At 34.7% G+C, this 16,310-nt stretch overlaps 1 protein-coding gene across 3 annotated transcripts in view; it reads right to left on the bottom strand.

The window, feature by feature from the left end:
* LOC129241891 (A disintegrin and metalloproteinase with thrombospondin motifs 9) overlaps positions 1-16,310 on the bottom strand; it is a 127,418-nt gene that overhangs the window by 41,523 nt on the left and 69,585 nt on the right. Inside the window, exon 1 of one of the 3 annotated variants that reach the window (XM_054878441.1) lies at positions 13,582-13,609. The exons of the other annotated variants lie outside the window; for them this stretch is intronic. Within the exon in view, the coding sequence (XP_054734416.1) occupies positions 13,582-13,584 (3 nt within the window). The 5' untranslated portion in view covers positions 13,585-13,609. Of the gene's footprint in view, positions 1-13,581; positions 13,610-16,310 lie in introns of those variants that run through there. 3 annotated transcript variants of the gene reach the window in all.

Genomic DNA, 16,310 nt, shown 5'->3' with positions numbered 1-16,310 from the left:
TTTTAAGGGTATCTGTATAAAAATGTTTGTTTTCCGCTAAGTTGTTGGTGAGTAATTCAATGCAAAATTTTGTTTTTGAATTTTTAGATTTTTGCAAATTTTTCTATATTCATTCGCTGCTAGTTTTTCACGAAAAACATGAAAATTCATACATACAAGTTTGGGGGAAAGCGAATTTATTAAAGCTGTAGAGTGAAAACAGTGCAAGGAAATTTTGTCAGGTTATGTTGTAGAAGAAGGTAATAAAACAGTCGATGTGCAGAAAACTTTAAAATTTTATTTTTAATTGGAAAAAAATTTAATCAAATTTAATTTAAAAGAAAATTTTAAATTTTATTTTATTTTGAAATTTTTGAGTTTCTCGAATTTTAAACTTTTTTCAATTTATACTAAGTTTTTATTGTAAATCTTTTCATGCAACCAATTTCGATTTCGTATTCGAAAATTTTGTATTAAGAGTAATACATTTTTAACAATTCAAAAAAAGAACTGAAAATAAAGTTTTGTTACACATTTTGGTTATTTACTTTTACTTTTTGTTGCCCCAGTTTCGTAGTTGAAAATTTGCTTAAGGGTTAAAAATTTATTTTTGATATTTTTGAAAAGTAGTTTTGTTTTCATATTTGGGAGTTTTTTTTTAAGAAAAAAACTCAACTCGGAAGTTTTTTATATTTTTCTTTTGTTCAGTAAAATTTGGGTTTCAATTTAAATTAATAGCAGATTTATGAATTTTCATCATTCCTCTGGCTTAAGAATTTATTTCAAAGACAAAAATATTATTCTTTCGAAATTTTTGAAAAATTTGAACTTTAGAAATTTAAGATTTATTAAACCAATATTTTCGTAAAATATAAGGTTGTCAAAAAAGTCTTGCGGTATTTCCGCAAGCTTGTCTTTGCAAACGCGTAGTTCTAGTTGTATTCGTCGCATCGGTTCACGCTAGAGCTTTTTGGAAAGCTCTTTTCTCGTGCTAACACGTGTTTGATTAATTGTTGTTTGCTTTTAGTCGTTCGTGAGTTATAGCCTCGCAAACATGGAGCAAAATAAAGAGAAAATACGGTATATTTTACAGTACTACTACGATAAAGGCAAAAATGCATCTTATGCTGCCAATAAAATTTGTGCAGTTTATGGACCCGATACAGTTTCCATTTCCACCGCACAACGATGGTTTCAACGTTTTCGTTCTGGTGCAGAGGTGATCGAAGATGCGCCACGGTCCGGAAGGCCTGTCGTCGAAAATTGCGATAAAATCGCTGAATTTATGGAAAGAGACCGGCATAGTAGCAGCCGTAGCATCGGCCAAGAGCTGGGCATGAGTCATCAAACCGTTAGAGAAAGCCGTTAAAGAAGCTTGGATTCAAAAAGAAGCTCGATGTATGGGTGCCACACGACTTGACGCAAAAAACATTTTTGCCCGTATGGATGCATGCGAATCGCTTCTGAATCGCAACAAAATCGACCCGTTTTTTAAGCGGATGGTGACTGGCGATGAAAAGTGGGTCACTTACGACAACTTGAATCGCAAACGGTCGTGGTCGAAAAGCGGTGAAGCTGCCCAGACGGTGGCCAAGCCTGGATTGACGGCCAGGAAGGTTCTTCTGTGTGTTTGGTGGGATTGGCAGGGAATCATCCACTATGAGCTGCTCCCCTATGGCCAAACGCTCAATTCGGACCTGTACTGCCAACAACTGGACCGTTTGAATGCAGCACTCATGCAGAAGAAGCCATCTTTGATCAACAGAGGCCGAATTGTCTTCCATCAAGACAACGCCAGGCCACACACATCTTTGGTGACGCGCCAGAAGCTCCGGGAGCTCGGATGGGAGGTTCTTTTGCATCCACCGTATAGTCCGGATCTCGCACCAAGTGATTACCACCTATTTCTGTCCATGGCGAACGAGCTTGGTAGTCGGAAGTTGTCCACAAGAGAGTCCTGTGAAAATTGGATCTCCGAGTTTTTTGACAATAGGGAAGCGAGCTTCTATAAGAGGGGCATTATGAGGTTCGCATTTCGTTGGGAACTCGTCATCGAACCAAACGGCGCATATTTGACGTAAATCGCATTATTATAACCAATTTTATGAACAATTGAAAATTCAATAAAAATACCGCAAGACTTTTTGACAACCTTATACTTTTTTTCTTATTTATTAAGATTTTCTTAAATACATTGTTTTTTTAAATAATTTTCTTTTCATATTTGCGAGGCTTTTTTCAAGAAAAAAACTCAACGCGGGATTTTTTATATTTTTACTCAGCTTAGTAAAATTTGAGTTTCAATTTAAATTAATAGTAGATTTAGGGACTTTCTTTATTCTTGAAATACAAAAAATTATAATTTTTTTAAACTTGAAATTTATGAAAAAATTCAATTGTATGTCCTTGTGAAAATGTTTAACTAATTTCGCAAACCTTTACAGACAGGTTGTGTAGTTTATTATATTTATTTTTTTATTCGATTTTTTTCATACTTTCAAGAATTGCAAAAATACTTTCTTCACTCCTCATTTTTAATAAAATATTTTGTCTCAATTTTTTTTTTATTTAATTTTATGTTCTTAAGTAACTTTTATAATAATCATAATAAATAAGTCAGAATAATTTCCGAAAGAAAATAAATTAGTTTTCATTTACATATTTTTATTTATTTATATATTTTTTGTCGGCTGTAAGAAAAATTGAGGTTTTTTAGTTTTATACCTATTCCGAAAAAAATGTTTCTATTGTTAATTTATTGTTCTATTGAAATTTTTTTTTTGAAAACGACAGGATAACCAAATATTAAATTGCAATAAAATCAGTATCAAATTCTTTTTCACCACTCCAACAACCATCCACCCATCAAAACTTCAGCATTATTAATAAGTATCTCTCAGACTTATCTCTTATAACTGTTTTACTGCAAATTCATTCATATGCATCTACACACATGCACCTAAATATATTTATTGGCATATTGGCGGTCATGCGAATTGAGTGGTTCAAAGGAAAAATTCATGCGAGAAAATCACAAATGCCTGAAAAAAAAAGAATGTGGAAAGCAGCAAATCAGCTGCACTTAAACACGCGCCAAAAACAACAAAAACCAATGCTTATAAAAACATACAACAAGTCAAATTATGAAAAGGAAAAACTATATTTACTGCAGGAAAAACAGGGAGTGATTGATTGGAGAAAAGGTCTCTCTGGTGAGCTGCATGGTGGCGTCGTAGGGTAAGCAAGAAAGTGCGTGCCAACAGATGGCCTAGATCGCACCACGCGTAATATATATTTTTTTTATTTGTAGTGGATGCATTTTAATTATAATTTTATGTCTGCTCGCTTACTCTTTTTTCATTGAAAATTTTAGCAAATTAATGTCATTGCCTTCGCGCTAGAATTCGCCGCCATTGGAGCGTAAGTAGTTCATATTTTTCGATTTGAGTTTACTTTGTTGCAGGCCTGAGCGCCAAAGCAATGGGCATTAATTGTCAGCAATCTGTTTTAAATACACACATTACAAATGCATGTAGAGGTGTTTGTAAATAAGTTTCAATGAAAATTTTGGCATCTGTGCCTAGAATGAAAATCGCGGCAAATTGAAGATTTCAGCTAAATGTTCGCGTATATATGTATGTATGTGTATGTGTGTGTGTGAGATTTCTATTATTAATAACCAGCATGTACGTTTTGTAGCGGTAAATTGGCGAATCAAATGCACTTAATAGCTACGCAGCGGATGGCCAAAGGCATTGACACATATGGGGAATCCCAATAAGCCATACACAGTCATCTGGAATGTAGTGAGAACAAAAGGTGATGAAGAAGAAAAACGTACGACAAATTTTGCCGATTTTATCAAGGCTTAGTAGCTTTTTGTGGATCGATGACAAAGTACGCGCAAATAAATATCGTCAGTGTGGTTAACGAATGAGACTTTGGTCTGCTGAGACAGCCGGAAAATATATTTGCTTTAACGAAACTTTCTCTAGCAAATTGAGGCTGATCGATTTGGATTGGTTAAAATCGAGGTAATTTCTAGAATCTTCAGCTTAAAGAGTCGGAGACTGGGGTTTTTGGGATTGCAGGTTACAGAGAATAGGTGAAAAGAGGCAATTGTAGAGTATTCTGTTATTAAAGTTTCTGCTTATGAATGCCCTTGTTTTCATTTATAGGGCTGAGCTATTTATTTGAGCTTAATGGTTCAGAAGGAGGCTTGCTACCAAGTAGCAGTTATTCAATAAGAAAATGAGTAAAGCCAGTGGCAATCAATGATATGTTACCATTTAAGTACAGCCTTGCAAGCAGAGCCCAAGCGTTTGAAATTGTATTGCATTAGTTTGATAAGAATTTTTGGGTAGTAGGCAAAAAAAAATCTAAAAAAATTTTTTTTTTTTTTTAACTCTTAAATTCGATTAAACTTCAATATTTTTTGTAAAAAATTAAATAAAAACATTTTTTTCAATGTATTAAAAATTGTATTTTAATTATTTTTTTTTTATTAAAAAAAAAGATGTCTCTTGAAAACAAATTCAAAAAGCCGAGCTGAAAAATATGTATAGTGTTCCAATATCGGGCATACAAAAAAGAGATGGACGCAACAAGCCCACTTGGTAAACTGCCTCTAGAGTCTAGACAGCCAGCTGCTGTTGATTAATCTTATTATATCAATCTGAATTATGTAGGTGCCAAAGCAAAGTGCATTGCAGAAAATTATGTAGCTATAGAATTAGCTACACAAAATAAACACGAGGTCATCTCTTCAGCTCTCAAGTATCTCCAACAAAGTGTGCCTTACCCTTTGTTTCCAGCTAAGGAAAGATAATGTTTCAAAGTCCTGCACTCAAGAAAATTTCTCAAGTTCACTCTCAATATTTTATTAAAAACTCTTTACGGCTTTTATGGCGGTGACTTGCAATTCTTGCTGGAATTTCGCGATCTTGGCATTATTTTCGATATTAAATTTTCATTCAGCAGTCATATTAATTTAGTAATTTCAAAGGCAAGAGTTTTACTTTGTTTGTACGGCGTAATAGCACTGAATTTTCCTATCCGTACACCATAAAACTGCTTTATACCTCATTTTTTCGCTCGTATCTGGAGTAAGCCTTCGTATATTGCAAGGAGGTCAATATTACCTTTAATTTTTATTTATCCAAGGGATTTGAGACTGTCAGTCACTTTGGGAAAGATTAAATATTAAGGAAGAGCTATTTGCGAATTTAACCAAATCTCTTGATATCAGTTGATCTTGAGTTTTCTGTGCCTAAAACAAGTTTTATAATATTAAAAATAGTATTTCTAATTCGATGCCAGAATTTAAGGTTAATTATTAAAAAGTGTATAAGAAATTATTATTTCATAGTCTAAAATTGCAAAATAAAAGTACTGATGGGAGTATTAGCCAGCCAGACAGAGTGGAATAGATGTTCATGTTGGCACAGCCAATGTAACTTCAAGGCTCTACTGAAGAAAATAATAAATTTCGCTTAGATACAAAAATCTTTGTTAAGCCTTGGCTTTTACAATGGGTTAAATCGATAAACTAAAGTTCGAATTGTTGTTTGAATTTTGAATGCGCGGAATAGGTTTTTCATGAAATGTTGAGGTCATAAAAGGTGTGGAAGCGCGTCTTGCAGCCCTTCCAGGTTCTTACTTCAGGGATGGAATTCAGAAATTGGAGTCTCGTTGAAAGAAATAAATTGATATTCAGGGACACTTTACTGAATATTTGTAGTGTATTTCAAACCATAAAATTGTGCTTTTCTTATCGAACTGCAAAACTCATTGAACGGCGTATTTTTGTATTTACGCAAATTATATTGCACCCTACAGTTGTATGCACAAAATGGGTAATAGACCCTGGAGCAAACTAATGCTAGTCAGTTACAAACCCGCTCAGCTACAGCGGTCATCAAAGCTCTATCCGGCTTGCGTAATTTTCTTATCAATACGCAAGATTTTTCCAATAAAACTTAAATTTTTGACATTCTCATTCTCCTTTTCTTTCCTTATTCTTCCTCAGCTCTTCGTCCGTCTAAGATGTGCCTCCACATTAGGCTAGTGACCATTTCTGGCATATGCGTCTAACTCTTAGATCAGCCAAATTTTCTGTGCCTAACTGATCACCAAATCCAGAAATCTTGAAACTGATTTCTTTCAGTCGTATGTTGCCTGGGTAACTCCTTGCCTTAATTCATTTTTTTCTTGTATTTTGTGGCCTGTAGATTTTTTTGAGGGCACCACTGACCGGTTGCTGCTGATTACTAAGCCTATTGTCTCTGGTTTTATTCTATTGGTTTTATTTTTATTTCCATTTTTCTAATTATTGCATTGATGACACTCTATTGTTGTGCCGATTAATGCATAACGTGCCCCTACTATGGTGTTTGCTATTGTTGCAACTAATGTTGCTTGTTGTAGTTGCTATTGCGAACGTCTTAATTACGGCATATGTGCGTGTTGCGGGAGCATGTGTATATTTGTAAGTGTGCGTGTGCGTGAGTGCGTTTGGTTAACCTTGAATTGTAGCCAAATGATCGACGATAAAATTTTTAATTTAATGAAATTGTATGCCTTCACCTCGTGTCCGAAAGGCACGATTTCATTATATTATGTTTTTGTTTTTTCTTCGTTTTTCTTTATTGGACAAAGTGAAATAATTAAGCAGCTATGAGTCATAAAGATTTTATCACACCAATAAATGCCCGTGCGTGCGGGTTTTGAGTGTTAAAGTATCCTTTGGAAAAAATTGATTGCCTATGTAGGAGAGGATATGAAAGTTTAGGCATTTTAGTTATACCGTTATAAAGTTATACAATTTTCCTGCAATTGTAATAATTTTCGACGGGGATTATCGAGACAAAAGTGTATAGACAACCAATCTCTGACATTACTTGACTATGAATTACCACACTTAGCCACCGCGAAATGCTGGTACAACGAATTCCAAAACGGCCGTCGATCCTTGCAGGTTACATTTTGTGAAGGCCATCTAAAAACGTATGTTGTGTCAGAAACAAATGATGCGGTGCTTCAATTGCTAACGCAAGATCGTCATGCAACAAATCGCGAGATAGAATTCATTTAGTAACATTTTGAAGTAGTACTTTGTGGAAGAAAAATCTAGGCCAATATAACTATTAAAAATTGGAGCATATTAGCATAATTAGTTCTAACCATCCCTAACTAGAAAGTATCACGATTTCGTAAGCTTCACTGAGGAGTAACAATCTGGAGTCAATCGCCCCCCTTATCAAATCGAAAACGAAAGTGAGGGAGAAAATATTTCGTCAAATATTTAGTGTTCTTACAAAAAATAATTTCTCCTTCAAAATCATTGATAGCTTTAAATACCTGGGCTCGCATGTCAGCGAAGATGGTCCTGATTCAATACTCTTCTATTCTTGGTAAAAGTTGGATTAAGTTGCTCCAATCAGCACTAAGAGAAACCGTCTACGCTGTTACGGTCCGGCAATGAGAAGACCAGAGAATCACGCCGTGAGGCAAATTATGCAAATGGAGGGAGTGAAAAGAGGGCCAGACAGAACACCAAAAACCTGGAAAATACCATTGAAAACGATGTGCGATACATAAACGTCAGCATAATAGGACTCAGCATCGCGTGACCTGCAGATTTCGCACAAAGAAAGCTGACCCGAAATGGGATAAAGTTAGGTTAAAGAAGAAGTTAGGTTATAGGACGGAATTTTATCAGTGAAATGTAAAGAATGCAATGCACAACGGACAATGACTTTCTGGACACTTTCAAGCCTAGGCCTAATCTGACCAGCCTACTAATATGGTCTCCAAATAAAGATGGCCTATTCCAGCTGGCCTCTTTCTAGTGGGCCTTTGCTTTCTCGTAGAAGCAGCTTCGAACGCCCAGGAGAAGTATATAATAACTTTAGAGTATATGGATCAACAAAATCCCAACTAAAACTGAACATCTTGAACTTTTTTCGAAAAGCTGATATGCAATATTCAGGAAACACTACAAGATTTGAAAGAGTGTATCTATCTTTCGTGAAACTATATGCAGAGATTAAACGATTACTTGCCAAATAAAGTCTATCCTTCGCAATATTATTCTATTACTATTATGCTATTACTATTGCACACATTGCCAAATAATTTACCAGCAGCAAAAGATATTTGGCAGTGCAAAAGAGAAAAGTATTGAGAAAGCAGAAATAAAAACTATGAAAAAATAAATAAATAAGCATAAATAAAATAATCAAATAGTAACAGAAATGAAACAAAATAAAACGAAGTTTTCATATTATTTCTTTCATATTTAAGCCAAGGAATTCATACGGATCTAATTTCCCTACCGTTACTTCGGAAGCATTGTTTCATAAACTAGATTACGTATTTATGTTTTTATCGTAGTTTTTGATGATTGCGTTTCTCATCGATATGCCGCGAGGCAACTTAGACCAGCTGGGACAGTACAGTGGCACTTAAATGAGCTCTTGCTATGAAACTTTCACTAGCTTCCTCTCATGTTGGACCGCAAGTACGCTTTATGAGCCACAGCGTTTTAAGAATACAGCGACAAAACTAATTCTGAACGCCAAGCAAGTCGTACTGATAATTGGAAGTTAATTATGTTATTATGCCATGACGGCAAAGCAGTAAGTACATATGATGGATCTTGAAGACAGTCAAGTTGCGATAGCAGTGTTTTGGGAAATGAGGAAGCCCACTACTGGCAGAGGAAAGTTTATCAGCAGGGCTTTGAGAATTCAGTCGCAGTTGAAGAGCGTGAATTGATGAAGACTTGTTGATTAACGCGTTCTTTTGGCCAGCACTTAATAAATAAAGTATACGGAGCTTAATGAGTCCATCAAAAAGAAATATACGGGTTCTCACGAGGTCGCCAGGTACGGAGCTTCGCAAAACGATTTCTGTGTGCTTATACAACGGTGAGCAAGAGGTAGAGTCCATTCGGGATTTCTTGTGCGGATACGCCGCCCTTCAAAGCAGCCACTTCAGATTCCTTTGGAAACTCTTCTTTGAGAATCTGGACAATTGAGAAGTTTAGGAACAGTTTCGCTAGAGTCAGTGATGAAATCCGCCGAAGGATAGAAATGTTAAGGGCATATTGCCACATAATTGCAAAATCTTTTATAGACATCATAATTTCTATAGCAAAGTGGGCAAATAGATGAGACTGGACACATAAGTTGATTCCCAAACGAAGAGAGATTTCTATCTAACCCAGATTCTTAGCGGTGGCGGTGGTGGCTTTCTTGCGCATCTCCACCTTTTTAATGTAGTAAATAATTCGACCTACGAGGAATGCCACAGCGAAGATGAGAGTGTAAAATTACTGCGCCAGATTTCCCGAGGGGCACGTGGAGCTTGTAAATCTTTCCGGCGTCATCCCCATACCAGATAACCTGGTAACGCAAATGCTAAGCTCGAAAGTGAAATGGGAAGCAGTGAACAAGTTCGCAGTGATTGTGATAAAACTCCGACACATAAAATGGGAGCGCAAAGAGGAACCAAGGCGAATGCGACTAAGCTGGAGAATGCAATTATGCGTTATCCAAAGAAACGATGTTGGAGCAGATCAACTGTGGGGTGACTGTATTTACGAACAGACAACAAGCGCGAAGGCTTGAGACAAACCTCAAGATGAATCGAGCAACGCTTTTGCAACTTTTCGATGCCCCATTGATCACAAAGTAGCACGATCCTGGACGCAGGACATGGTTTGTCTAAAAGGCACAATCGTGGGTCCACCTTGATGAAAAAACATCATAATGAGTCTATCTCTACCGAGTGAACCACTTCGATGAGCAGGTCAACTAATTTGACCTAATCTCAAAATTGTTTCATAAATATTTCTTGAAAATTATCTGGTTAGTGTAACCAGGGATCCACTCGGGTCCACTTATATTCAGTAGCTATCTTTAGTGAAGTTTTCTGGGATTATGGTGATTCAGTTACAGCTTTGCTAACTGAATAAATTGTGAAAGGGATTCTCGACTGAAAACACTACTAAACAAAATAACGAGTGAAAAACTTTTGGTTAAAAGATCCTCTGGCTCTGTTATTGCTGCCACTAAGATGGCCCTGACATTGAAACCACACTTCGAGTATTTATTTGGGAAAAATATTTTCCGGGAAATGTATGGGCCTTTGTACATTGCAGCTGACTATAAGTTGCACGGTGCACAATTTTAGCGGCAGATTCATACACAGATTCATATTCTCCTCCTACACCTCTGTTAATTATTATATCTCAATTTATGTTTTGTTTATGTTTTCACGTCTGGATAAAGTCAATAATTTAGCAACATAAAAAGTGCTGACTGTTTATGTTAAAAAATTTTATGTTGCCATGCATACTCATTCTGCAGTGCTACTTATTTTCTACCGAAATACAGAAAAGTTAAAACAAAAATAAAAACCGAAATTTATTACACAATTTCTTTTTACTATTTTTTCTCGCACTTTTCCGACACGCATAAATTCGTGAATTCAATAAAAACTTGGAATTCAAGCTGTTTGGCTTTGCTGCTGCTGCCAAATTCAATATCAAGTTCACGTTAACTCTTCAATGGCCAGCTAATTAAGTAATCATTAAACTATCCATTTGTTCTTGTTGTATTGAAAGCTTGAAAGAGAATTTTTTATGGCACAGTATAACGCTAGAGAGTAAGTATTAATAAAATGTAAAAAAAAAAAAAAATTATATGCATTTACTTACATATTTTGGAGCAAAGAAATAAAAAAATTACCCGTGAAAAAATTTGATATCATAGTAATTTGCACGTCATTTGTGCTTTTACCTTTTACACTTTCAAATTTTCTGTTAATTAAATACTGAACATAATATCTTGAAATGCTTATATTTTTTATTACTTCTATTTTCCCCCATTTCTAGCACTAGCAATTTGCGCCTAGTGCTGCTAATCAACGAAACTGCCCCCAGCTCTCCATTACCTCCACAGCGAAATTACAGTCTGCTAATAGATGCATACATAAGTATATAATTTTCATGAAGCCAAGAGCATACCTCCTTGCTAATTGAGTGCATAGATGAATTTACATATATACATATATATTTACAGTGAGTGCTACCAAAAATCATACAACGATTTATTAATGTAATATTTTCAGCACTAATTATTTTATTTTTGTTTTTGATTAGTTTATCTGAATACTCAATTTATATTCTAAATAAAAAAACAAAACGAAAGTCGGAAACTTTTCAAACTCCACAACAAAAATAAAAAAATTTATTTGAAATAACAAAAAAAAAAAAAATTCATAAAAATTTCAAAATCTACAATGCACATATTTACAGTGGAGTGCCACTGAAAATCGTACTATAATTTTTTTCATAATTTTTGTAATACTTATTGTTTTGTTCGTTTATTCTGCGATTATAATTTGTTCTTATAAAAAACAATTCAAATGAAAGCCGTAAACTCACAACAAAGATAAAAAAATTGTTTGAAATAACCAAACAAAAAAATTCATGGCATGTAGTTTTATGTTGCAGTTGAAGTGGTTGAGTATTTCTATCGAAATAATCCTAATTAGCGACTAGCGCCGTTTTACTACAACTGCTCCTGTGTGATGTCTTGGTTTTTTTTTTTTTTTTGTTATTTTGATGCAGATTCATTTCGTGAGATCCAAGTGTTGCAGCAAACTATTTATTTCTATGTCTGAGATTTCATTAATTTAATAAAAGAAAGGCTTACCGAAAGAGCAAAGACTTTCTCCATTACACCATTAAAAAATATTTTTTTTGTAAGCGTCCTTAATCATGTTTCGGTTGATATCCATATTTTAATATTTAATTAAGTTTTGTAAATTAATTTATTTCTTTTCCCTATAAAATTAGGTGGCAACGCAAGACAACAACATTTATAATTTAAGATTTCTAACTGCAACTCAACTAATACCTTTTTCTTAGTTTTAAATTCAACTGTTTTAAAGTTTCTCTTTATATATTATATATATATGTCTCTATATATGTAAATTATGTGGCAACATTATCGAAATAATTGCTTTTGATTAAAATGTTATGAAATTTCTTAGCTCTTTTATCTTATGTAGGTTGTAATATTTATTTATATTTTTTTATTAGTGGCTGCCATTGAATTTCAAATAAGTGACAATATTCTGCTGAAAGTAATGCTATGCAAATTTAACTATCTACAATTAATAAATTTTCAAATAAAATTTAAAGAATAAAAAAATTATGTTCAGAGTTACCTGTATAAGTAAAAACGTCGCAAGAAAATCATTGTAGGGTTTTCATTCACACTCACTGTAGAAATGTATGTATATGTGAATCAATGTATGTATGCAACCATGTCTATGTGTACGTATATATTATTTTCTTAGCTCGTGGCTAATAAATCGCTGTAATTATGCTACGCAGCAATCAACAGTTAAAAGTATTTATTATCTTTTAAGAATTTGTTGTTGTCTTTTTTCTGTTATTTTCATTTCTTTGCTTGACTGCCAAGAGCAAATCCAATAAGGGGCTTGAATTGTTATACTAATTGCGCTGGCGGAGTATCCAGCGAGTTTAAAAATCACAAACAGTGGGAAAAATAATAATCGAAGCAGTAATAACCCGTTGCCAGATATTTTTAAAGCTTGTGCTTTTACTTGAAACAAATGCTGCCAAACCTGCGTTAGACAAGGTCACACATGCTGCTCTGAAAAATGGTCACCCGGGGGTCATTGTAATTGCCAGGAAGTAAAATCAGTTTACAAGCCCAATTAGTGCTGCTCCCGTCAGAGACGTTCTAGACTCTTGACTGAAGGAAATCACAATGATCCCCAGAGCTCTGTTAGCTAAGACTTAGACATATTTTTAAATACCTTGGGCCAACCTACCATTCCAACATCACTTGCTTCTGGTTAACCTAAACTCCACTTAACTTAGTAAACATAGAGAGATGTAGGTTTCAGTCTCTTAAGTTATGTATTATATTTTAAGTAAATTGAGAGCCGTATGAGAATCATGTTGCCTTATAATTTTTTACTTATTTTGAACGAGCTTGTTAGATATTCCCTTAGAGCAGTATAATATGTATGTATAGGTGGTTACAGCATGAAATAATACATTAATTGCTTTAGTTATTCTAAGAGTTTTAAATTTCATAAAAATTCGCGCGAGCAGATATGAATATCTGGTTCTCACACAGCACATCTCTGAGTCTTAATGCCTTCCAGCTAATGACTATAAAGAAAAATTACCAATTTGTGTATGAGTAAACAATACAGGCATATGCCCAAGTACCAGATATTATACCATTTTTATTTCTCATCTGCTCATTATTTCTGCTGTTGAAATATTAAAGATGCTCCCCATTGGTATTTGATTGACAGATTTATATGGTTCACTGGCTTAAAATACTTCTATACTATATTTGTTTGCATTTAGAGAATTAATCTTTATGGAAACCTGTAGAGAAGCAGCAGGCAGGAACGCCACTGTCTGAAAATAATTTTAGCAAACGACTTACAGCGGTAGATACTCACTTGTATGCATAAATTTATGGAAATACTCAAAAACAAGTTCATAAATATTTATTTCTTTATACCAAATGAATTATGTCTTACCATTTTTGTGAATTCGGTCCAAACGCAGAATTTCATTTCGTTTCGAAAATTTTATTTATTGCCAACAGTCGTCAATCAAATAATTACTTACTCAATGTGTGGCAAATTTTATTTACATATAAAAACACACACACATTAGAAAACTAGAAAATGTTTAGAATACAAACATGTTGCTAAGGCAGATGATGTGAATAAATTTTGCGGGCACGGAACTTTTACTTGCTTTAAAGGTTTATAGTTTGTGTTTGTATGTGGTGCTCACTTTAATGTCTTTATTAAAACTACACTTGTTGCTGATGCTGATGTTGTTGTTATTGCTAGCTCTTAGCGTATTAAGTGCTTAAATATTTGAAAAGTAAGTCATCATAAAAAGGGCGACTGCACTTCACTGCTTTTTGAATTAGAAGGAAATCTCTGCTTCTAAAGAGAAATGCTTAGACAAAGCTGAGCAACATTAAATGTTTCTATTGGCTAATTGCAGAGCTTTAAGGCCAAGTAAGTTTTGCCGAGTAAAGTTAAGTTACAAGAATCATAGAAGACAAAGCATAGAAATAAAGGAATACAAGTAAAGAATACAAATAAAGAAATAGAATTTCAGAATATAATTTTTTTTCTTCTCCTTTTTCACTCCTTTTGGGAATTTAGGGCCTCGACAAGACTCAGTCTTGTGTTGGTTTCGTTAATCTGTTTTGTTTTCTGACAGGGTAGGTGATTAGCCTGCCGCTAACACTCCTAAGTAGTGGGAGTACCCACCTGTCGTTGCTTAGAGCGCCATCTGTGTCTCACATTTTCATGGCAAAAGGGTCGCACAGATGGTTGGGGACTTCGGTAAATTTCATGTGCCTGCGCTATTACCGCTATCGTCCGCTTCCTCTCGCTGGCGCCACTGATGCAATGTGTAACTGTTTTAGCAGCCACAATGCAAATAATGCGCAGGCTAATGTGCGGGAGTAAGGAAGGAAAGGATAAGGGGAGTCGAGGGATAGAATTGGAGGATTTTTTTAGAAACAGGGAAAGTAGGTAAATTTGGAAAAGTGCGAGGATCGTGCTTTACGTGGGATAAGAATATAAACATAGAAAAGTAAAAAAAATTGACGCAGACTGACGGATTTCTGAGCCTTCTTTCTGTATTTTATCCAACATGGGTGAATGAGAAATGGTAAAAATGTGGCTGAAAGTTATTTGCAAATAAAAAATTAAAAAAAAAAACTCTACAACTACGTCAGCTCAATAGATAATTCTTTCAAATTCTATAATCTGCATTTTATTGCCGATGAATTGGCCAATTGCGGTTCAGCGGTTACCCAACCAGTACCAGAGCCAATAATCGAAATCAGCTGTACAGGAATCATGAATTGGATCAGCGATTATGTATGCAATCTACATAAAAAGCGACGTCTAGTCCCAAAACGTTGCAGAACTGTAAAATGATTTATGACAAGTTCGAAAAAAAACTGTCGTTCTTTCTTCTAAATCTTGGTAGGAAATACGTTCGGTTGATGGTCGGTACTATTCCAAGAGACAACCCATAGGGTCAGTATATGACCACCATTGGAATAATTGGAGACCAGATTTGCCTATCTTGGTTAGTGTAGCCTTGCTTTGTCTTTGCTAGAGCAAGGGTACGAATTTTTTGTTCCGATGTCATGAGAGGGAGTAAAATTCGTCTTCTAAAAATGAACAGTATTTTCAGATTTGTCAAAGAATCTGGAAAATTACAGTACTATTTATCTCTGCCTCTACTTCTATTCTATAATATCTCTTTCTCTCTTTCTCTCTGTCACTTTTCTCCTTTCCTAATTGAATATCATTGACTAGCTTTTACTTTCCAGAGCTTCGAATACAATGGGCTTTTTAACCTAAGAGTTTTAGAAGTTAGCATTCCCTCGCCGCCTTTTGGCTCGACTTTTTCAAATTTCAATTTCAGAAGCGGTGAAGAGAATGCAGAAGGTAGCGACATACGCGAACTAGGAGCCGCTAATTCGCTTTCACTGAATTCGTCAGAGTCAGCTAGTTTTCTTACCTAATAATTGAAAATTTTGCATTCATTTCCTCTGCTCCCCTACAACGCCGTTCTGGCGTTGAAAAAATTTAATTGAAAATCACGGCACGCAGCTAAAAAATTAGCCAGTGGCTTAAAATGTTTTTTGCCTTCAAATACTTAAATGGCAAATAATATTTCACCCCGCCACTTAAAGGTTGAAATTTTTTTGAGCAAATAAAAATTGCATAAGAGACACAACTGCCCACAATCCAAAAAACAAAAAAAAAAGAAAATAGTATTCCAAAAGAAAAGGAAAATGATAATAAACAAAAGACTTGTGCATGCCACAATTAACACTGACACTTGTCGAGAAAGCAGCACTCAGCCGTGAGCGAAAATTTGTGTATGCGCCAGCCGACATGCAACAACAAACATACTCGTATAAAACGAGAACAACGAGAACAACAGCAATAAGAGTAGCTTATATGTACTGTATTTACAAGCGCAACAATGGAATTTTGATATTGAAATTCTTCTCAAGACGTTGAACGACTCGTTTGTTTTCATATTTCATACTATTGAAATTTATTGGTAATCGTCGTGCAATTTTAAAATTCATGAATTTTTCATTTTTCGTTTTAATAATTTTTGCATTTACGGTCATACATATGTGCATGTGTGTATATGATTTGTGCATATTTATAACTCTTTTTTTTATTTTTTGATTTCCGAATCAAATATGATT

This window comes from Anastrepha obliqua, chromosome 1 (assembly GCF_027943255.1).
Source record: "Anastrepha obliqua isolate idAnaObli1 chromosome 1, idAnaObli1_1.0, whole genome shotgun sequence".
NCBI lineage: Eukaryota > Metazoa > Arthropoda > Insecta > Diptera > Tephritidae > Anastrepha > Anastrepha obliqua.
Note: the sequence above shows the minus strand (reverse complement) of the source record. Positions and strands in the feature narration are given on the sequence as shown.